This window comes from Jaculus jaculus, chromosome 3 (genome assembly GCF_020740685.1).
Source record: "Jaculus jaculus isolate mJacJac1 chromosome 3, mJacJac1.mat.Y.cur, whole genome shotgun sequence".
Classification (NCBI taxonomy): Eukaryota; Metazoa; Chordata; class Mammalia; order Rodentia; family Dipodidae; genus Jaculus; species Jaculus jaculus.
In genome coordinates this window covers 154,913,674-154,938,585 of record NC_059104.1, presented here as the reverse complement: position 1 = coordinate 154,938,585, position 24,912 = coordinate 154,913,674, and the positions used below count along the sequence as shown (strand labels likewise).

Genomic DNA, 24,912 nt, shown 5'->3' with positions numbered 1-24,912 from the left:
ATTTAAAGAGAAATGTTAAATGAAAATAACAGGTGCTGAAAGCTTGTCTCTTCTATGAAAACACTTTTTCCACAACCATCAAGCTCTAATTCTGTTTGCTTTTCAATCTCCCTACAAGCACAGTCACATAAAAAGCTCAACATAATGAACTGGGCTAGAGACTCTAAAATCTCCAAATGGCATTCTCATTATTTCTGATTTCATAAAATCCTAAGTTTTCTGTTGCACATTTCTAACCAATAAGGGGTTAAGTAAGGTCAACTTGGGAACAGTGCGTGACAAACCCCATCAACATGGTTACTTCGGCAGAAGCAAATAATGAAGAAGAAAAATATTTAGAAAGGACTGGAAATTTGTAATATACCTTATATTTATTTTAGAAGCCACTAAAATTTTATTTACTTTCAAAACAATTCATCCTTAGCTGTCTCAACTTCCTGAAAGCCACTAGGATTACATGTGAGCACCACCACACCTGGCTTCCCTGCACTATCTTTAAATCACCCTTCATCCTCCCAAGTTCTTGGCTTTTGTAGTCATGCAAAAGGACATTTTATGTATGTAATAGCTATAGTGATTTCATAATGATAATATTCTAAAACATAAATTTAAAAGAAAGGAAGCCTAACATTTTAAAGCATGACAGTCAGGAAGCAATGGCTAAGTAATGTCAAGAATTTTTAAACATCTATTTCTCAGATAAACTTCAAAATAATCATACTTCGGTGACTTATGTAATGTAAAATGTTCCCATTAGCCTCGAGTGTTTTGCGATTAAGCCTCCTGTTTAATCATCAGGAACTGTAGACTTTGGGAATTTAGGCTTGCTTGAAGATGGACGCTGAGATTTGGTGTTCAGAAGTAACTCACTCTGGCTGTTACCTTCCTGCTGCTGTGACAAGATGTGATGTCCCTGCTGCCTGTTCTAACATGCTTTCCCTACTGTAATGAAGATTCCCCTCAAATCTGTAAACCAAAGTAATTTCATTCCTACCATAAGCTGTTTCTTTTCAGGTGTTTTGTGCCAGCATCAAGAAGTTAACTGCTACAAACACTGTGAGTATTTGTATTAGTATTCCACAGAGAAGAAACCTAAGGATTTTGCTTAGGTAACTAGCAGGTCATCCTAGAGGCCACTACAAGCTGCACTCTCACTACAATCACTCAAGTCTGGCAAGGGAAACCAGTGGTTAAAGAACCACTCAAAAGAGAGGGCTCAAAATGATCAGTTTAGAAATAGAGGTCTGGGGTGTGTATGTGTGTGCGTGTGTCTGTGTGTGTCTGTGTGTGTGTGTGGTGCATGTTGGCTACTTATAATTTAGTATTTTAAGTGCAAGCAAATGAAATATTATCTAAACCTTCTTCACTGACTTAACAATGTTCAAGCAGACATAATTCTCCTGCATTCTAAGAGGTCTTTATAATGGTCATACTGTCACAATACAAGACATTTCAGGCCAGCCCAATCAAATTAACTGTGTTCTGTTCTTGGTATAGAAAGTGGCATGTAACATGTTTAATTCTCTGTGATTTTGAAGCTTTTATGTTACTTTTAAGTATGTTCAACCTAATAGCACAGGTTGCCTCCATCTTAGATAGCCAATAGAATTGCTTAACTTGATCTTGGTTTATACTTGTTGCCTAGACAAAAATGTGAATAAGATAAAATCAAAACATCAACACATCTTTAAAGATTCACAAGGAAGGACTGGTAGCTTTTGGACTCAATCCTGGAAGGGCGAATGTTGGGCATGACGGGCAGGTGTTTGTGGCTGCCAAGCCACTTCTATGAACTTCATAACAAGCTTCTGTTGTAAAGATCTGTGGCCTCATCCAACCATAAATGAATAGATGTGAAGCACTTTGGACTTTGCCCAAGCACTCTTGATTCCAACATCCATGTGTTCCTTCCCACTTTCCAGTCTCACTTTTGCCACAGAACATCAATTCTATTTTTGAAAAATATTCTCAATTGAAGATCAATGTATCCACTGAAAAAAAAACTTGTACTCCATATGTTTACAAGTTTACAAAATGAGTTAGCATATCCTTTCAATAAATGTCTGTTATTTTTCAGGTTCAATTCAACGAGGTGACTTACTTTTTCATTTTACCAGTAAAAAAACAAAATTCAAGTGCTCATTACTTTAATGCTGAAATGAAAATTCCTATAATTCCTAGTATGATCTTAAAATAGAATTTTCTAAAGTTATACATTAAACCAATTTCAATAATCTTTCTGGATAAATCTTAAGAGTATCAAATCAATATTATATTTTAAGTGATAGAAAAAATAGATGTTATCTCCCTGATCCATTTTCCTTACTCTGATCACATTTGTTAAAATTCTAGGTCTGTTGTATATAGTTTTGATGGTTGGTTTTAAATCCTCTTTATCTTTACTTATTTTCCCAGATAGACCATGCCTGCCTGCATTTCATTAGCATTTAATGCACTATTATTAAATACAACAGAGCCCACTTGAAGTAACAAAAATGTTCTTTTGCCTAGCAGCCAAAATAATCTTGACCTGCTTCATGTCTGTCATTACCAATAAGATACAATTTTTCATCACTCAACATTTTATTGATTTTTAACCTTACAAACTCATTATGTATCAAGTGACTTCAAGAAGCACATGGTCTGATGAAGAACTTTTCCTATAGACCTTTCTGGAAAGGCAGATGTAGGCTGTCTGTACTGTCTAACAAAGCAGTCATGGGCTACTTGTGGCTGCTGAGCAATTTAAACATAGCTAGATAGAAAAGCTGAAATTTTATTATTTAATTTCAGTTAATATAAACAATGTCCTCAGCACATATCTAGTGAGTTCATAATGACATCAACCATTTTGTAAGATAAAGAATAAAAGAAGTAAAAAAAACTAAGAAGAAATTAAATGTGGGAAATTCAGTTATTTTAAGTATCATATTTGTATAGGACATTATTATGGGCAGAGGAATCAGGAATTCATATCTATTCAGCCTATCATTAAAGTGAGAAATGAAGCTTTGAATGTGTGAAGGTCTTGGTTTGATTCTACATACAGGGAAAAAAAATGAAAAGTCAGAAAGAGAAAGAAAACAGTGAGAGATATTTTTCCCATCTATTTTCCAGTGATGCTTTTTTAGTTAAGGAAATATACAAAAACAAATATACAAAACATTCTACAAAAATTTACCCAACTACTACACAACTGAAAACAGTCCCAAAGGTAATTCCACAGGCATGAGAACCAAATACTAGTTTTCATTATAACTTCTCAGTTGCTTAATACTAAACACTACAAGTAGACACAAAAAGATGATCCACATTACAGTTAAACAAATACACAGATATTGTCATATAGTTATTTGATAGACTAGGAAGCCTTGAATTCCTTAGAATAACAGTACATTCCTAACTAACCACCAAATAAAACACTAATGTGTTGAAGGAATACCCTTGTGGAAGAAGAGCAGGAAGCATCCCTACTTTTTAATCACACCAGTTTATTGAGACAGCATAAAGTTTCATGTTCTTCCCTTTCACATTGAAACTCAAAGATACATGATGGGCATAGGAGAAGAGAATCCCATGCCTTTCTGCAACCCAGCTCTGACTTCTAACTTTTAGTAGCATTCTGTACTTCTAGATCGGTCATGCTGAAGTGAATTTTCTACCCACTGGGAAGAAAAGAGTTTGTATGCATTTTTTATTCATTTTTAATTCATTTATTCATTTTTTTTATTCATTTCATTCATTTTTTTAATTCATTATCCACAGCAGCAGGCACCACTCTATGGATTAGTAATGAATTTTCCAAGGTATAGGTATCCCCACTTGCTAAAATTAAGAATGTCTAGGACTGTAGCACTCACCCATTCCTTGTACAAAACTGAAAGAGAAAGAAACCAATTAATATGCTCTAGTTAATTGATATCTTGACATAATTACCTAGATAATTTTATTCTCCAGCATTTGATCACATGAAGAAAGTGGAGCTATTCAAAGCAAGATTCTTTAGTGCATATTGAAATTTCTACTAAATAATGTGCTTTAGATTGAAAGAGAAAAATCTCTATCTGCTGGGCACTCACTCCCTTGCCCATCAATGTGTTAAGACTTATGTAAGGTACACAAGAGCCATCTGCTTATACATGATCTCAGTCTCCCAGATCATTGATTCTGATTAAAAAATATTAAGTGAAAAAGCAACAAAGACTGCATATTTTAGAGTGTAAATATAAGTTATTTACTGGAACACTAGCAATTTAGAGAATTGAGTAAGTGGACTGTCAATTCTAGAAAAGATTTTGCTTCAAGGATGTGACAATTATATATTTTTGATTTTTTTTTCTGCTTAAGTAGATTTTGTTAGGAAAGTACAAGTTACTTGGTATGATTTTGCAAGGTTTTGCTTTATCCTTAAATTTTAAGAAATATCTTGAACTAGCCTTTATTTCCAGTGTTAAGACATTTCCTTTTATTGAAATGAAAAATAAGAATTACTCAAAATTATGATATATAAGGTGATGTTACAATGCATATATACATTGAAGAATGATCAAGTCAGGCTAACTTGTACATCCAACAACTCAAGTTTATTTCCTGTTTTCTTCTTCCATTGGGTTTGATCCCAGCCATGAGATTTCAGATACCCTAAATTATCAGCCAACCCCCAATCTGTCATAGCTGTGTTTCAAAGGGCTTCTCTGAATTACTTCTCAGCCCAGAAATCCAGCTAAGTGCAGGCAAGGATCCTGGAGTGGGAGAAGTGATCATGGCAGAGTTAAAGAATCATGTTTTCCGTTATAAATAAGTATTGCAGTTAGTTAAGATCCAATTACCTTGTCAAAAATTATCTGTAACTTTAGTTAATCTAGTTTATATTTTATTACCTATATTTTAAAATATTTTCATTATTCATAAGAAAATGTATTAGATGCTACCCTAAACAATCTATGTTCTATAAATAATAAATTTAGTCTTCTCTTTACTTCTTTCTTAAAATTTTGCATTGTTTCTGGAGCAGGATCTTACTCTAGCCTAGGCTGACTGGACTTGAACTCATGGCCACCCTCTGACATCAGCCTCTTGAGTGCAGGGATTAAAAATATATGCCACCACACCAAACTCAGATGTTTGTTTACAGTGTTCATATGATAGTACAGTATAGCCATTAAGAAATACAACCCTGGGCTGGAGACATGGCTTAGCAGTTAAGGCATTTGCCTGTGAAGCATACAGTGCCAGGTTCGATTCCCTAGATGCACAAGGTGTTGCATGTGTCTGGAGTTTCTTTGCATTATTAAATGGGATTACTAGAACCATCTACATCACTGGAAAATAAGAAAATGTAGCAAAGTAGGCCAAATATGACATAATAAATGTGAAAAATAAAAAAACAATATGCTAGTGTCAATACTTTAGATATTTAAGGAAAAACAGAAGAATGAAGTTTTTTTTAAAAAAAAGAAAAAAAACAAAGTCACAGCAGTTATAATAAGCCTGAATTTTCTTATTAGCAAATTAATTTGGTGACTACATACCAAAAATTGTTTAATAGATCAAAAAGATGCTCCTTGAAAGGGCAACCTTTTTTGATAACATTTCAAGGTCTTTAAAATGCGCTTGATTTCAGCAAAAATACATTTAGCTAAGTGCACTTGACTTTAGTAATAAAAGCTTTGCACAACAAGCCTTCCCTGATGATTTTGTTTTCTTTGTTCCCTCTAATTTCAATCTAGCTCCCTAAGATGTTATTATTGTGGTTTATTAAAGATGTGTTAATCCTAAAGATGAGAGGGAGGGAGGGAAAGAAAGAGGGTGGGGGATGACTTTTCCTTGCAGACATAATGGAACAGAAACTTTTATTTTCATGTGAAAAACTGACCAGGAGAAGAGACAACCTGCTGTTTCCTTTACTAATAAAAGTGGTACTAGGGAGAATAAAAATCTCACTGTCAGTCTCAGCTTTAGGGACAAACTTTCTTTTATTTGTTATATTTTTAATTTTTTTAATTTTTTATGAGATGTGGATATATTTAGTATGTAAACAACACATGTTGGTACTATCTCGAGGTAGGGAGGCAGCAGAGGATGGTATGCTGGAACATGCATTGTAAACGGTGCTTGACACCCAGCCTCTGAGGTCATACAGCGCCAGCACACCAACACTTGCTAATTTTAGTTCATAATTCCTGTATGAGCCCTAATTGTGCTTCATATGCAAATGAGCAGGGAATTATAAAGTTATGATTCTGAGAAAAATGCAGGGGAAAGTCCTTAACAAATGTCTAGATAGCGATGAGATCGAATTTATAACCCAGATTTGTGTGTGTGTGTGTGTGTGTGTGTGTGTGCAAGCTCTGCTAGTGCATGTTGACTGCTTTGAAACATATGATTGATACCTCACTGCATTTTCAACAGAGGTTTTGTTTTTATTTTATTTTATTTATTTATTTATTTATTTATTTATTTATTTATTTATTTATTACCACTGGAGACTACTTATTGTCATGGTTCACAGTTTAGTTGAATCATGTTTTTCAGGAATGTATTTTTTAATGTGTTTTCTAAAAACATTGTATCAATTAATTTTCTGTTGCAGGAATAAAATACCCAACCAGAAGCAAAGTATAGAAGAAAAAAGTTTTAAAATCAGATTACAGTTCCAGAAAGTAGAGCCCTTCACAGCAGGGAGAGTATTTGCAAGATCAGGAAGCCAGTATCATATACTCTCATCAGCGGGAAGCAAATGTAAATAGGGAACAGAGAGCTGACCTTGCCCTCACTGACACACTTCCTCCAACAATGCTCCACCTCCTAAAGGTCCCACAACTTTTCCAAATAGGGGCCCCTTTTATGGGTACTAAGCATTCAGCACATGAGCCTTTGTGGTCATTACATTGAAACAAACACCCAAGTCATTACACCAGTAAAAACAGTGTGTGGTGTCAGTCTGCAATGGCAATAGAATTGTAGGCGGCATCAATTTCACTCTGGAGGCCTAAGACGTTCACAAGGTGAATGTTTGTGAGGGTCGCATTTTTGTACTGACCTGAAATATCCTCCCTCAAGTACACCCTCAGAAGAGGAAATCAAGGACATCCTCTAGGACATTGGCAGCATTGATACAGAGTCTTTAAGGGTTAAAATGTGTTGTTTGCAAATTATACTATCTTCTAGAAGCCTCTTTTATAGAGGCCTTTCTTCACTGATGTGACAAAAAGAAAGGCTTTTCCATCTTGTAAAAAGCGTGAATGAATGGGTAAGAAGGAAAGACAGTTGCATAGCTTGTATGTTTATCAGCCTTACTCGAGGCCTGAGGGAGAACTCTCCCCCCGCCCACCGCGCGAGATAGGGTCTCACTCTAGCTCAGGCTGACTTGGAATTCACTATGTAATCTCAGGGTGGCATTGAACACGTGGTGATCCTCCTACCTCTGTCTCCCAAGTGCTGAGATTAAAGATACACACCACCATGCCCAGCTAGAAGATTTTGAATATCTTGAATTTATTTTACAGTTTTCCCTCCATTGCTTCTAGGTTTTTAGTGACAATATGTAATTTTTTGTCTAAATTAAATGGTTTTGTGAATGAAGGGGATGCTATTGATAATGACACTGTGGGTCTGGTAAGCCAGGACAGATGGCTGCTGACATGATGTTCTGTGGAAGCTAATGAGTATCTTATTCCTCTCAACCTCAGACAATAAATTGTCTCTAAATGTTGGATTACCCACTAAGGTAGAACCAAATGTGAGGAATGAATTTGATAATAGAATCTAATCGTAAGGGTAGAATCTCCAGTAGATTAGGCAATATGTTGAATCCTTATTTATTTATTATTTTTCCTTCTCATATTTTCTGCCTTAACTTTAGTATGAAACAAACTCTGCATATTAATAAATTAAAAATAGGATTGATTTTTAGAAGTTCAGTAAAAGAATTTTGAATACATCTTTATATCCCATAGAATTGCTCAGAAATAACTATTAAATAGTGCACATAAAAATTGCACCACCGATATGGCTATATTTGAGCTATTTATGTAAATGTTTATTATCTGGGTAATTATGTTCATCTTTATCAGTCAATTTGCCAAAAAAAGGATAGTTCCATTAATTGTGAAAATACATTGTGTCTCATGGTGGTGTACCTAGATCTCAGTTGTCTACAGCATATTCATTGGATTCATTTTCTTTTAGTTTTGTACCAGGAATGAATAAGTGAAACACTCCTAAATGTTCTTAAGTTTAGCATTAAAGCTTTTATATCAGAAAATATTAAGCAGAATTATTTATTAATAATAAGGGTTTGCTTAAGTACCTTATAATGGCATAGAACTTAACTTTAAAGGAATTACTTACATACCAATAATTTATTAATAAAAAAGAACACATTTAAAAGTTGAACAAATTACAAATAGCAATTTCCCCATGCCAGAAACATAATCTATGTTGTATTCAAAATTAAACTTCAGTTTTATAAAAGCCCATTAGAGAATGGTACCATATTTTACATTAGAATAATCATTTTCAATTCTACAAATAGTTAAGAACTATTCATTCAGTTGTAATGATAGATTGATTAAATATAATTCATTCTGTAGATGTCTGTTTTTTCTGTACAAATTAACATCACCTTCTGTCTATGATGCTTACTCTACAAAAACAAAGGTAAATTTAAATGTCTTCTTTTACTTACAAAAGTTGAAAAAAGAAGCTTCAATATAATCTTTAAAACTAAGACTTATTGAACTTTTGAACTTTAAAAAGTTCAACTCTACTTTGAATTGCAAAGAAATATCTTTTTTAAAGTTTTTGATTAATAAAACATAATGACAAAAGAATGCATACTTGCTTCTATTAATAAATAATTCCATTTAACCTTTTCTGAAAGAAAGGAAAGCACAAAGGCAAGAGGGAGGTAAAGAAAAAAAGGGAGGGAAATAGATAGGGCACAAACAAGAAAGGACAATAGATCAGAACCTTAGGGAGTCCATACAATAACCCATAAGGAAATCTTAAGATCAAACTTTAAGCACAAGCTCTCAAGAAAACAAATATATATATTTTTTACCTTATAAAATTCTGAGCATTTGGGGTTAGAGAGATGGCTTAGTGGTTAAGCACTTGCCTGTAAAGCCTAAGGACGTCAGTTTGAGGCTTGATTCCCTAGGACCCACTTTAGCCAGATGCACAAGGGGGCACATGTGTCTGGAGTTTGTTTGCAGTGGCCAGAGGCCCTGGCACACCCATTCTCTCTATTTCTCTCTATCTGCCTCTTTCTCTGTCTGTCGCTCTCAAATAAATAAAAATAAACAAAAAATTAATTTAAAAATTCTGACTATTTAATGAGTAAAGCCGTGAAGCATTTTGAAAGTATATTTGGTCTCTATGAAGTGTTTCAAAATCACATTTTAATTGACTTTGTCCTGAGTGGTATCTGCTTCTTCACACTCACTTTTTGAATACGGTTCTGGGTTGGCAAACAAGCCATTCAGAGAAGAGAACAAAAGTAGATTGCTCAGCCCAGGGCTTTCTCCGCATTCTAAGGCGCCACAGAATTTATCTCCATGGGCTGGAGAGATGGCTTAGTGGTTAAGTGCTTGCCTGTGAAGCCTAATAATCCCGGTTCGAGGTTCAGTTCCCTAGGACCCACGTTAGCCACATGCACAAGAGGGTACACGCATCTGGAGTTTGTTTGCAGTGGCTGGAGGCCCTGGCGTGCCCATTCTCTCCCTCTCTCTCTCTCTCTCTCTCTCTCTCTCTCTCTCTCTCTCTCTCTCTCTCTCTCTGCCTCTTTCTCTCTCTGTCTGTTGCTCTCAAATAAATAAACAAAAAAATAAAATAAAATAAAAAACAGAATTTATCTCCACAAAGAAAAATGGTCAGAACTCAGTTCCACTGGCCAATGTCCTCTTCCTTGTGAAACAGATATAGGCCTTGACTATTAGGCATGGATATGTTTCCAATGTCATTAACCTCTATTTTCTAGACCCAACACAACGTTCAAAACTGCCCAGTACAAATGGAATAAACCCAATTAACTCTACTGTCCTAACCAATGGTCTCCAAACTTCTAAAAAGTACAGCAAATGAGTATATTTAACATTCACCCAAAAGGAGGTAATTCTCTAATATCTGACAAATTACATTATAAAATATTGTGAAGGACAAACAGCGGGTCTGGCTATCTAGACACTGTTTCTCTAAAAAATATTTCAGATAAGATGTATATATGTCATTTTGTTCCTACTTGACACTGTTTTTTTTTATTATTATTATTGATGAAAAGTGTCTGGATTAAGAAGCAATGATTGAGCTACAGAAACCTTCTGGGACTCACAGAACTCAGCTCCTTATGCAAGGTGTACTGACGTAATTGAGGAGATCCTTTGAGAAAACCGTCCTGTTAGCAAGATAAGGGTCCTGTGAAACATGATTCTTAGCGAGGATAAAATGGTCTACCCTTCCCATGCAGCCTTCTTAACTCATAGGTACTTGTTACACATGAAGCAAGCAACACATGGCAAACAAATCCTAAGTCACGATAGGAGAATACCCCTGAGGAAGCATGTGGTGCTTACCTGTTGATAGTCTAAGTTTCTTACCCTGTATCCTATGGCTAAACCAAGTGAGTCAAACTATGTGTGGTAATGTCCTACTATATCATAAAAGTGTGAATGTCAAGCCAAAACTACAAAGTCCACTGCTGGTGGTCAAGCCAATACAAGAATGTATCATTTCTTCATATTTCTCCATAGATTAGTCTTAGTATATTAATTTTCGATGCACTCCAGGTCAAACCTGCTTTTAAGAGTATTTGAGGCCTCTCCATAAAACGCTTAGGATACTTTGTTTTCTTTCACGGATTTTTTTGTGGTTTTTTTTGGCTAAATCATCATCATTACCAATTTTAAGTTTTTTTGGTTTTGTTGCAATTAATATTAACATTTTAAACCAAAAACTGGAACTTTACACTTATAGCTTCTGCAGTAGCAAGACAGTTTCTAAAAATATAAACATATAAATATCTTTCTGAAGCATTTCCCTTGCAACTTTTAAATTATATTAGCAGACATCTTTATGGGGACCTTAAAAACTATGCCACAATATGAGAGAAACAATTGTACTTTTAATTTCAATATATTTTATGTAGATATATTCTTGACATTATTAATTTTTCCAAGTTAACCAATGCCTGTGTCATTTCCTATGAAAATTCTTACAGGGTTGTGATGGCTAAATTCTGTTCCCAGCTCCATCAGATTAGGAATCCACAGACATTCTTTTAGGGTGGGTCTCTAAGGTTGCTTCCAGGAAGGAAGTCTTTCCTCCAGAGTGAGTCCTTCCTCCACAGTGGGCAGCCTTCTGGTAGTGGATATATGTGAGGAAGCTCTGAGAAGAAACAGTTCCCTTTCCCCTCCTGGCTGCCAGTGCTACTTGCTGGCGAGTGCCCTCACTTGTATGTGCAAATATCCTGTTCACCTATTCTTCTTCAGCATGGGAACCAAGTTTCCTCAGCCTTCCAGCATGAACTGAAGACCAGCAGCAATCCAGGAAGCCCCCAAGTCTTCAGTGCTAGATAGGGACTGCTGAGGCATCCAGCCACATGGACTGAGCAACTACCAGGATCCTTCACTCTCAGGGCTAAAAACAATGATTTTTGGATGGCCCTCAGCTAGTCAAATAAATTCCCTTTTTAATACCAATTCATTCTATCAGTTCTGTTCCTCTGGAGAACAGACTAATATAAAGGCTGTCTTTCACTGTACTATTTTTATATACACAGTTTCAGTTGAAAAAAGAGAATTTTTTTTAAGTGCTAGAGACATGGCTAAGCAATTAAAGGCATTTGCTTGCAAAGCCTGATGGCCAGGGTTCAATATCTCAATACCTACATAAAGCCAGATGCACAAAGTGGAATTTCTGGAGTTCGTTTGCAATGGCAGGAGACTCTGGAAAGGTCCATTCATTCATTAATTCATTCTCTTCTCCCCCACCCCTAAAAAAGCTATAAAAAATGCTTTAAAACTTACCCTGAAACATGTAACAACAGTAGCATGTAGAAGATAAAGAAGAGGTTATGAGTGTACCAGAAGATATCATAATTAGAAACTCTGCAAAAAACAAATGAATTAGTTTAATCCTGTTTATAGTTAATCCATTAAGAGTATGTATCACTGGAAACAATCACAATTTCAGAAAGCTAAAATATGGATTTATCTGATATTTGTTTATTCACCTGAAAGTATTTATCAACCATACAAGGTGAACTGACAAATATTAAGAGTAACATGTATGATTGGAAGGCTTTCTGAACTTAAAATAAAGACATATGGAGATAACTAAAATAAAGAGAATAGTCTAATGATTTGTAATTTTGCTGCCCTTTGTATCAGTATCTTTAACTTTGAATTCATTTCTAAAACTACTAATATTCCTATTTCAACATATATATTTTAAAGAAGACCATTGGAAACTCAAATGGAAAGAAATTAAATTTCAATGGGCAAATATTTGTATTCTTTCCTTGGGCTGCAGTGTAACTTAAAAATGATTCACTTCGTGTCATTGCTCTAGAGAAGACAAAGAGCCTGACAAAAAAGACAATGATAAGCACAAGCTATGGGATATTTGACAGAAACACCAAAACTACTATTGTTAGTTTATATTTCCCTAGTGACTATACATTATAATGTTAGCAGCAGAGGAACTTATTTAGTAACTGATACCCTAGAATCTTTCTAAAATCTTCATTTAGTTAGTAGCCAAGTATTTACAATTATGCAACTTACAGTATTTACCATCATAAACAAACAGTATCACAAACATTTTAGAAATATACAATGTGCACATGTTTAATTCTTTTTGTTCAAATGACTAGAACTGAAATTTCTAGGTTAAATTCTGAAAATGTGCAATAGCTTTGATATACGTTGCCCACTACAATCTAAAATGACTGTTGTTTCTACAGTTACAAGTGCAGCAATAAGACAGAAATGCTTGTTTCCTCAAAACCCAGGCATCAAATGCTTACATTTCCATTATTTTTTACAAGCAAGATTAAGAATTATTTCATATGCAGTTATTGATAATTCATCTCTGACATCTTTTTTAATTTATACAACTGTTCCATTTTTTCAGTGATTTTTGAGATTTTGAATTACTTTGTTGTTTTTGTTTATTTGTACTATTTTTATTTCTCTATTTAAAAGCAGAAAGAGAAGGAAGAGAGAAAGAAACACAGAATGGACTCACCAGAGCTTCCAGCCACTGAAAACAGACTCCAGATGCATGTACCACTTTGTGCATCTGGCTTTGTGTGGGTACTGGGGAACGGAACTCAGGCTGTTAGTTTTGCAGCATTTGCCTTAACTGCTGACCAATCTCCTAGCCCAAATTTTTATTTTTCAAAAAAGTAGAATCATACTTAGAATATTATTTTATAGTATGTTCTCCTTTGCACATAGTAACATACTCTGAACTTTACCATCAATCAAATATTCTTTTGCCATCTTATTCTTGACAACAGGACATTTCAGAACATATAAATATACAACAGACTTATAGAACTTTAGTCTTCACATCTATCAACAGGCATGTTTCCTGTCTGAATTCTTGTCCAACTTGAGGTCTGAAAAAATATCTACTGAGAGTTGCTTAAGTTGTACTAGCATCGTTTTGTTACAGTGAACTATTTAATTGATCTAGAATTTCATTCCTTATACTATACTTCCTTCACAAACTGGTAATAGCACATTTGCTAATTAGCATCATCTTTAACAGGACTTTCTTTTCTTTTGGTGCCTTGGCTCCTTCCTGAAGGAAAATTCTACTTACTTTTAAGTTACTGAAGCTGAATTACGCTAATGTTGAATAAGGCACATTTCTCTCTTTACTCCACATTGCAACATGCAACAAGCATGTCCCTGCAGATGAATTTTATAATCATTCAGTAAGTATAAAAAGCAAACGAGGGCTGGAAAGATGACTTAGCAGTTAAGGTGCTTGCCTGCAAAGCCCAAGAACTCATGTTTGAGTCTCCAGATTCCTGGTAGCAAGATGCAGAGGTGTGCAATGTCCCATGTGAACCACAAGAGAGCAAATGTGTCTAGAGTTCCTTTGCAGTTGCTGAAGGCCCTGGGATGCTCATTTTCTCACTTTCTCCCTCGATCTTGCTTTCTCTCTCTTCCTCTTTCTCTCCCTCTCTCTCAAAAAAAGCAAACAAAATAACTTCCCATGGATTTTTATTGAAATTTCAATGAAGCAAAATTATATTTTAAGAGAAAAAGACAAATTTACAGTATACAAACATTATTCAAATTTTACATGTCTCCCAGTGAAAATATATATACTTTTTCATCACAGATTTGCAAATCCTAAAAATACTTTGTTGTGATTGTGAATGATATATTTTTATATTATTCATTTTTCAAACTTAATCATGCTTTGTATAGAAAAGAGACTTTTAAAATATTGCTTTTGTATTAATTTTATCTGCTTCTCTGTTTTATGTTAACAATGATTTTCTTTTTTTTTTTTACAATTCTTTTCTATCTTTTGAGTAGACACTATACCTTCTTACCTGGAATTGTAATAATATACTTTTGTACTTTTTCTTATAATTCCTTTTTTATATCTTAACATATGCAAATTTACTAAGTGTCTTCTCATCTCTGGCTGTTATTTCTTTTGTTTCTTTTAAAAATCATTCTATTTCTAATACATTTACTATTATTATCTAAAACATGAATGTAGCTCATATTTAGTAATGACATTTTAAAATAAGGAAATGAGAAAATGTGTATATTCCTCTTGTTTTTCAAACACATCCTGAACTACAATCCTTGAATTAGTTGATTACCATCCATTACAAAATACAATATTTCTAATGCTTTATTTCCTGAATGGTAAATAGAAAAGGGAGATTTTTTATGGAAACAAAAACAATTTTCACCTTAAAACTTGGGGGGAAAGTAAACTAGGTACTGTAATATCCTTCAGAGAAATTTAGGGTAGTATTGTATCATGAACTTTTTATGAGAATGAATAAAATTAATACATACTGATCTTCATGACTATTTAACAATAATACATTAATATTTTTCCAGATGTAGATCATCCATATTTCCCTAGTATTCTAAAAATATATAATATAATAAATTAGGGTGAAAACAAAAATCCAAATTATATTTAATGTTTCTTTCCATAATGAAAAGTTTGGTAAAAAGAACCAATGTTACTCTTTTTTTTCCACTGAAAAGTATGCAAATATGTTTAGATGACATGTTTGTTTCAAAATTAAATACTTAAAATGTGGACTCAAACAAAAATATTCATAAGAATAGATATAAACAAATAATATATACCTATATATTTTATTATGCTAGGCTATCACTAAACAGAATTGTAAAGTGAATTAACATAGAAAGGTGAGCAAAACATATATTTATGTGAGTGAATATAATTTTGGCAGAAATGAGAAAATAAATACCAATTAAGAGCAAGGATGATTAAGTCTATAAAAAATAAACCATGGGGGCTGGAGCAATTGCTTAGTTGTTTAGTGGTTAAGGCACTTGCTTGTGAAGCCTAAGGACCCAGGTTCAACTCTTCAGAAGCCACATAAGCCAGATTCACAAGGTGGCACATGCATCTAAAATTCCTTTGCTTTGGCTAGAGGCCCTGGCATGCCCATTCTCTCTCTCTCATAAATAAATAAATAAAATATTTTAAGAAATAAAATAAACCATGGAAAGAGTATAAAAATAATATAATGTAATGTTTTTGGAGTGTGTATTTATACATATGTGGGTGAGACTACAGTAAGAGAATCATTTGACTATATTGCTTAGCAATTATATTCAAAGTAAATATATTTTTAATTAAATTTCACATCTGAGGGATGAAGAAATAGCTCAGCAGTTATAAAGCCAGAAGCACAAGGTGGTACATGCATATGTTTGTTTTTTTTTTTTTTGGTTTGCAAGAGCAGGAGGCCCTGACATGTCCATATGCACTCAATCATTCATATCTTATTCTCCTTCTCTCCTTCCCTCTTCTTCTCCCTCTGTCTCTAAAATAAATATTTTAAAGTTTATCATATCTAAGGAAATAGAATACTTAAGGATATTTCTTTTTTCTAAAATAGCATGTCACCATGGAGTGCTGGTCAACCTGAAACTCAGTGTGTACTACAGACTGGCCTCAAATGTGTCATCCTTCTGCCACTGCTTCCTGAAAGCTAGAATATGCCTGGTTTGAGGATTTTTTTCTTTAATTATAAGAAACATGTTCTCTTTTGCTTTTTTCAAACTAAAGTTTGGGCAGAAAAATAAGATACTAACTTCTGAAATGGAATTTGTTCATCAGAAAGAAGGTTTGAAAATACTATGGTTAATCCATATCTGAAAATACTCGAAATAATTTAGCTAGAAAAAAAAAATCATAAAATCTGGGTATTTCCAAATATTTAACACATGGCAATATGTTGCCTAGGCTATATTTAGAATACCGTGTTACACGATAACCAAAAATAAAAACTCTTATCTGGAAAAGAGTTGTCAAATAATTTTATCATGGATTCCTAGGAATTCTCAAAGCGTGTGGGTGTGCTGTTAAATTCAGCCCCGTGTAGCACTGTCCTTCTGATGTATGATCCTGTAGAACTCTAGTTTCTCTTGTATTCAAAAGAAGCCTCCATGCACAATTTCTTATGAACTCAGACAACTTGATTAATAAACATACACTCTTCAAGGTCTGGAGAGATGGCTTAGCAGTAAAGGCTCTTGCCTGTGAAGCCTAAGGACCCATGTTCAACTCTCCAGATGCACAAGGTAACACAAAAGTGCAAAGTTGTACATGTGTACAAGGTGGCACAAGCTTCTGGAGTTCTATTACAGTGGCTGGAGGCCCTGGTGCACCAATTTTCCTCTCTCTCATGTAAATGTATATATGTGTGAATATATATATATATATATATATATATGCCAGTTTGTTGGTCTTGTCTCAAAAAATTAAAAATTAAAAAATCCAATCTTCAAATACAGCAGTGCTATATAGAAATGTCTCCACGTCCCTTTTAGCTATCCAGAATAACCCACTGAATTGCCTACAGATTTTAGTCAGTAAAGACTATATATGAAAATGAAAAATATCTGGATAAAATCCTAGTACTATGAAGTGGTAATACACCAGTCATTCTACCACTTACCTTATTGCATAGGTCGAGGCAGTAATCATGAGGAAGAGCACAACCACCATGCAGACCCCCGTCAGGCCAGGCACTGTGAAAATGTTTATAAGCACTTATTAAAGTCCACAGTACAGTATGCTGTCAGGGGGGAAGCCATAATAAAATTGTATATGTGCATCCCCCCCTTACACAAGCCTTAAAAAAAAAAAAAAAAAAACAGTTGGTAAAAATACACAGATCTAGATCCTAAGGCAAACTGGCCTTCCTGCCTGATGCACTTAATCAAAACCATGTCTTCCATTCACTTCCTTCTGAGGGTATTCATCTCACATCTTTTACATTTCCTCCAGGTAAAGGCTTAATTCCTGGCAGTAGAAGAAGCCAATCTAGTTTTTTGCTCAGGGATAACAGCACACAAAATGTGCTGTTTAGAAGAATAGCACCCCTACAGAGTAACCTGGCTCCCAAATATTTACTCAAACAAACATATAGACACACAATGACTTGTCTGAGGATTTTTATCTCTATTTTACTTTTAATACAGCATACAAATAACACACCTCCATCAAAAGTAAAATGGAAAAACAACTGTTATGTTGTCCATATCTGGAAAATTAATCAGTAATAAAAACTAAGAACTGTTGATACAGTAAGCATCAACAAAGATGAGTCCCAAAATTATTAGCTTGAGTAGACAACAGATTGCTTCATTTGGAAAAAAATCTATACTATCCACACTATTATTTGGTGATATAAAGCAGATTTATTACATAGGACAGAGAATAGAATTCATTATAAAGAACATAAAAATTAGAAACAAGATAGGGGTACTATTTGGTGTCTATCTGACATAATATATATCAATGCCAATCAAACTGTTTTTACATATGTATATGACTTAAAGAACTTAATTATAATTCAGTAAATTTGAAGGAAAGAAACAAGATTTTTCTCTCTGGTTTCAAGTATAAATTACTTGAAAACAAACAATGAAAATAAAATCTTAGAAACCAAATAACTAATTAAATATTATAACTCCATTGTTATAAACTATAAAATTTGTGGTTAGAAGAGCTTGTCAAGTCATCTTATTGGTTCTTTATTAATGCTATGTCTCAACACAAGTTTCCTATGTAATTCTAGACAGGACAAGATTAGTTAAAGAACCAAATCACTTCATTGGAAGGACCCTGAGAAACTAGATATGATTTGGAATAGAGTCATAATTTTCAAAGTGTATTAATTGCACATTAATTCTCAGAGATATTAATAGTGATTACTCAAAATGTCAGGATCATCCCTTGAAGAATCACAGAGTATATTATAATGTATTAGAACATTTTAGAAATGCTAGTCAAGAAATGCATTTGTACTTAAATATTTCCTCAAATTTATTTGAAGAGAGAAGTTTTTTTAGAGCAGAATATGGAAAGCATATTTCCAAAAATTAGGGTCAAATTTTGCAATTTTTCATAATTTTTAAATGTTCATTTTTATGAACCAATCTTTCTTATATTAAAATTTCATTTTTCTATCAATTTTATATTTCTTCCTTTGTCAATTCATCTGTTCAGAGACATATGGGATGGTTCCATCTTATAGCCATCAATAGTATAGCAATTAGCATGAATGTGCAAGAAATGGTATCTCAAAACTATTAAAAGTATTTGTAAAACTCAGACTGGGGAATGTAAATCAGTTACATAGTGCTTGTTTGGCATGCACAAGGCCCTGGGTTCAATCCCACATGAACACACACACAGACAAATACAACAGGTCATAATTTATACTGTATTTCAGATCATTGAAGAAGAAAAATTTATGATTAGCAATGAAAAGAAAGCCTTACTATAATGAGACTTGTTACAGGAGATAAGGGGTGAGACACCCATAAAGAATCCAAAAGTTCCAATGACAGGAAGTAAATAAGGAAAAGCTGGTTGTGCTAGTTTGAATAGATGGCCCCCAATATATTCAGTGTTTTATTAGTTTGTAGTTTGCATCTGCAGCCACCTGGCTGGAGGAGGTGTCCCTGGGGGAATCTTAAGGTGTAGTGCTGGGTTTGAAATTCCAATCTAAAGAAATGCAAAGTGTGCCTAGCCTGAGTTCCTGAAGTGAGCTGTGCTGTGTGGGTTTTGGCTTTTAGGTTTGTGCTTCTCTCTCTCTGCTTGGTCCTGTGAAAGCAAGCCAGTACTTCTGTAATTATGGAACTTCCCCTGGATCTGTAAACTTCAATAAATCCCTTTATCCATAACTGTGCCTGGTCTGGAAGTTCATCTCAGTGAACCTGAAGCTGTCTGCTAAAGAAGTTGGTACCAGGAATGGGGTGAGATGAACCTTACCCTGTGCATGTTGGTCTTTTGGAACCTTTGTTTTGGAAGAATGGGCATGGACTTGGTGCTTGCAACTGAAGATGACTTGTGGAGTTTTATGGACTATTCTGATAAGAGTTTGAGAATGCAAAGTGCAGACAGTATTGAACTTTTGAGTCTTGGCTTATGAGCTTTCTAAGGGGAAGGAAAGACTGCAGAGAACTTTGTTGGAACTAGGCTACTAGCATAAGGGCTGGCTGCATTGTGCTGCCCAGGCCCAGAAAGTTTGATCAAGGTTAAATTTGTAATGGGCTGATGTGGTTGGCTAAATATAATTGGACTGAGAGATTTAAGATTTTTAAGCCAGAAAACCTCAAGCAAGTTAAAATTACAGGCACTGAAACTGGTTTTAGGTTACTGAACCTGCTATTGTCAAATACATTAGCAATCTTTAGGAAGATGGCCTAAACGCTTTACATTAAAGCAATGGAAAGGATGCCTAAGGAAAGCCTATCATAGAAATGCAAACTCTATTGGAAAGAGTTGACTGCAGAAGGAACCTGCTTTTCAAGGTTAATTTATTTTGTTCCTGAATTCAGAATATGGCTGTGTCCTGCACACCTGGTATTGGTTTCAGAAGCATGAAAAATACATGGAATAGCCATGAATTACATACAGTTCCAGGAGTTGCTGCTGAAATGTGGCATAAGGCATGGTGTTATGCCCTGATAGGCTGGAAGAGACTTTGGAAGATGGACCAAGGTTTGCAATAAAGACCTGAGATGTTTTGGATATGCCAGGACTATGCAAGGGCTATCATAGAGCACAATGTTAGCCTGGGATGGAAGTGTTACCTGGCTACTGTGCCCAGATGGAGGGGTGGAATTGGAAAATCTGGAGACTATCAGTCTCTAGCTGTATTGGACTTGACCTTTAGAAGTTTGATGTTTGTTTGATGGTGGTTGAGTTTGCATTGTTGTAGTCTCTCCTTGCTATGCATTATACCAGTTGGAAATGTCTACACTGTGCCTTTATGTGTTGGAAGTATTTAACTTGTTTGATATTACAGGACTTACTGTCTTAAATTGGTCAAGACTGTGGGGACCTTTGAAATTGAACTGAGTACAATTTACAATGTGTGATGTTTATCAGTCTATGGGGGTCCAGGAGCATAATGTGGTAGAGTGAATAGAAGGCCCCCAACATATTGAATGTTTTATTAGTTTGTAGTTTGTATCTATCTCCACCTGGATGGACAAAGTGTCACTGGTTGCATCTTAAGGTGTGGTGGTGGGTTTGAGATTTCAATCTAAAGATATGCTAAGTGTGCTAGCTGGAGTTCCTGAAGTGTGCTGTGTCTTGTAGCTTTTGGCTTTTAGGCTTATACTTCTCTCTTTCTCTGCTTGGTCCTTTGAAAGCAGGCCAGCTTCTTCTGCCATTATGGAACTTCCCCTGGATCTGTAAGCTTCAATAAATATCCCTTCTTCCACAACTGTCCCTGGTCTGGAGGTTCATCTCAGTGAACCTGAGGCTGTCTGCTACATTGGTCAGCCAATCATCTGGGATGCTTTACAGATCTATTTATCAAATAAGAATTAAATGGCCAGGTGTGGTGGTGCATGCCTTTATTCCCAGCACTGGGGAGGCAGAGGTAGGAGGATCCCTGTGAGTTCAAGGCCACCCTGAAACTGCATAGTTAATTCCAGGTCAGCCTGGGTCAGAGTGAGACTCTAACTCAAAAAAAAAAAAAAAAAAAAAAAAAGAATTAAACAAATGGCTTTTGTTTGTTTAGGTGGTTGTGAACATTTATAGTAGCCAGTAAACATTAAAGATATGATCTGGCTGCAAAAGAAATCTCAGTCTAATGGAAGAGCCAGATCCATTTAAGCAACATAGATTATTGTAATGTTGACTGTGACAAGAGAACTAAGCAGTGAATCCATCCCAGGGCCATGCACTGGCCCCTAACAGATTCTTGGTTGCCACTAAGCTATGATTCAGCATCTGAGCCATTTATAATTAATTGGTTTCTTAGTAGTTTGTCTGTTTTTCCAGGAAGAATCTCACTCTAGCCCAGGCTGACCTGGAATTCACTATGTAGTAGCCTTAAGGTAGCCTCAAACTCATGGTAATCCTCCTACATCTACCCCCAAAGTGCTGAGCTTAAAGAAGTGTGCCATGATGCCTGGCAAAATATTGATTTGGTCTATTACCTTTTTTTGTTTGTTTGTTTTTCCACCATTCCTCCCCCCCACCCAAGGTAGGGCTTCACTCTAGCCCAGGCTAACCTGGAATTCACTATGTAGTCTTAGGGTGGCCTTGAACTCATGGCACTCCTCCTACCTCTACCTCCAAAGTAGTGGGATTAAAGGCATGCACCACCACACCTGGCCTAAGCCATTTTTGACAATACATTCCAAGAGTCAGGAAAACCAGACTAAAATTATCCACCTAAACTAATTACTGGGAAAATTTACTCTCCTACATGAATCATATTTACTTTTTTCTGGAAGTATTTGAGCCCTTTAAATAATAAACACAAGTGTACTTGCATCAGGAAAACTGAAGTTTGTATAAGCTTCCCTATTTCTAATATCTACCCATAAATGCATTGTATTGCCATGACTAGATGAACTTGAAAGCTCATTTTCCTCCTGACAAGATGTGGTCATAAGAAAATCATCTATTTATATAGGTTTTTCTAACTCAAACTTGATATGTATTTTATTCTCACCATAGGGAGTACTAATAAATTGAGATAAATAGCATTCAAGAATTTTAAATGAATGTTTGTATAGTCTATACTAATAAATTTATTTTACATGTTCTTCATTTAAATATTTTACCATTTCCTAAGAAACAAACCTAATTATGACATTGTGTTTCCATAGGCTTTATATTTACAAAATTATTTTAATTTCTCAGCTCCAAATTACACTGGGAAATTATTAAACACCAAGAGATAAGACAATACAATATTAAATACAAGAAATTTATCAATTCATAAAAATATTTTCTTCACTAGAATGGCATAAAACATGTGTGCTTTTTCACAAGGGGTTTAGATTGCCAAGGCACCACACCTGAGACATTCAAAGATGGATGGAGGATTCTTGTCAATAATTCTCTCATGGAGAACTCCAGGAAAGAAAAGATCATGGGCTTTTTGCTTCTGCTTATTCAGAATGATTAGTTACACCAAGTTGTGTTAATGTAATGTATTAGTTATGAAAGAAATATTTTATATTTTTGTAAACTAATCTTTTGGAAGCATTTTAAATTTCTCAAAGTTTTGATAAAACTTTCTGTAACATTAAATACTAAGTTCTTGCTTATTTTTTTAAAATTAATTCACATGAAACAAAAATACACTTATTCATGCATAATCTTTTGTTTGACTGTTTTATACCCAGTTCTCATCCAATTCTTGAGGCTTAAGTGAAACAGATTTTTGTGAGCAAAATGTAATTATGTTCCCAAGTAGAAAAATATGAAACACTTGTAAAGTGCCAAATATCATAATTTTATAGGTAGAAAAAATATTTTATGAATCTAAGTACAGACTAATAACATGGAGGGATCAGTTACATACTTTCTTTTATTTCTTCACCATAAAACTAAAGAAGGAAAACAATTTGTATGACAATGCTACATTCTACCTTCTGTGCAGTTGGTTGTCGGATTGTTGCTAGGTTACTATAGTCAGCATTTATTCCTGATCATCACAACGCCACAGCCATCCTTGTACCTGAAACATATGCTCAAATGTCCTCACCATGCTGCAGGGAGTGGTGGCACACTCCTTTAATTCCAGCACTTGAGAGGTTGAAGTAGGAGGAATACTATCAGTGGAGGCCAGCCTGAGACTAATTCCAGGTCAGCCTGGGCTAGAGTGAAATCCTACCTTGAAAATTAAAACTAAATAAGTAAAAAATAGAATAAAAATCCCCACAATGCAACTTTCTCTTTGTCTTCATAAATAAATAAATACAACGTCTGAATGTATAAGGTTCCCTGTAAGCCCATGTGTTTGAACACTAGGTTCCAGCTGGTGGTGTTGCTAGTTGGGAAGTTGTGGAATGTTTATGAGCTGTAGCCTTGCTGGAAGAAGCATGTCACTGTGAGGCCGACCTTGGGATTTTATAACCTGGTCCACTTCCGGTTCATCCCTGGCTCCAGCCTGTGGTTTCCACAGGAAGAGTCAGCCCTGTGCTCCTGCCGCCACGCCTTCCTCACCACAAAGAACTCTGCTTCCTCGAAGTGTAGGACAACACAACACAAACAAAACAAAACAAAACAAAACAAAAAAACCTTTCTTTTCTTAAGCTGATTCCTGTCAGATATTTGGACTCAGCAACAAGTAAAGAAAATTAGTACAATTGAGAAAAGAATAATTTTAATTTCACATGTGTTTTAACAAATTGATATTTTAGGCAGATTTCATGGACAACATTCTTGTGAAGGAAAGATAAAATGCAATTGAAAAAGGAAACACAGGGGAAAAACACAGTTGACTTTAATGACTGTCTCGTATCTGATTTAAGTTCACAATTTGTCCTACTAAAGCAGTGAATTATAGAGTTATATTGATACCCAGAGCTAATGGTGCTTGTGACACTTTAAAAGCAGGAACTCAAAATTATCCCTGTAGCACAAAGCAAGCCAGCAGAAAACACGTGGAACTCTCAGGTTTTCAGGGGAAGAACAGACCCACATATCTGTAGACTTTTACTGTTATCCATTCAATCCCCAACTGTTTGCTTCTTCCCCGCAGCTCTCATTGCAAACTTATGCTTAAACTATGTATATCTATCATGATATGCAAATTTCCCTTATGTTAGAATTTAACATGTATCTAATTGCTGTGAAATTTAGCAGTACTTATTTCAGAGCCTCCTGAATCTAAAGAAAGGCAGTAAATGACAACTTACAAGTTGTGAAAAGAAGTCTTCTAGGATCCTAGAAAAAAGAAAAGAAAATATTTCACTAGAAAAGAAAATTGTGATGATATACAATTCTACAGGAACTTTTCAATAGTAATTACATATGGGTTTTTTAAGGAAGGAACTTTTCTTTCAGAATAAGTGACAGACTCAAATAACATTTTTACATATAAAGAGTGCAACCCAGATACATCTTTCCATCTGAGAAAAGCAGAACACTAAATGAGTCAGAAGGTCTGCCCTTTAATCTTTATTACAGTCTACCTTAAAAGCAATTTTTGTTTTGTTTTGTTTTGTTTTGTTTTGTTTTGTTTTGTTTTGTTTTGTTTTGTTTTGTTTTGTTTTGTTTTGTTTTTTGAGGTAGGGTCTCATTCTAGCTCAGGCCAACTTGGAATTCACTATGTAGTCTCAGGGTGGCCTCGAACTCATGGTGATCCTCCTACCTCTGCCTCCCAAGTGCTGGGATTAAAGG

At 34.9% G+C, this 24,912-nt stretch overlaps 1 protein-coding gene across 1 annotated transcript in view; it reads right to left on the bottom strand.

Annotated features, from left to right (window-relative positions):
* Positions 1-24,912, bottom strand: part of Nox4 (NADPH oxidase 4) — a 116,960-nt gene that overhangs the window by 55,723 nt on the left and 36,325 nt on the right. Inside the window, exons 6-8 of the mRNA XM_045146119.1 lie at positions 24,429-24,456; positions 17,204-17,276; positions 12,027-12,107 (exon numbers count right to left, since the gene is read on the bottom strand). Coding sequence (XP_045002054.1) covers positions 12,027-12,107; positions 17,204-17,276; positions 24,429-24,456 — 182 coding nt within the window. The remainder of the gene's footprint in view (positions 1-12,026; positions 12,108-17,203; positions 17,277-24,428; positions 24,457-24,912) is intronic.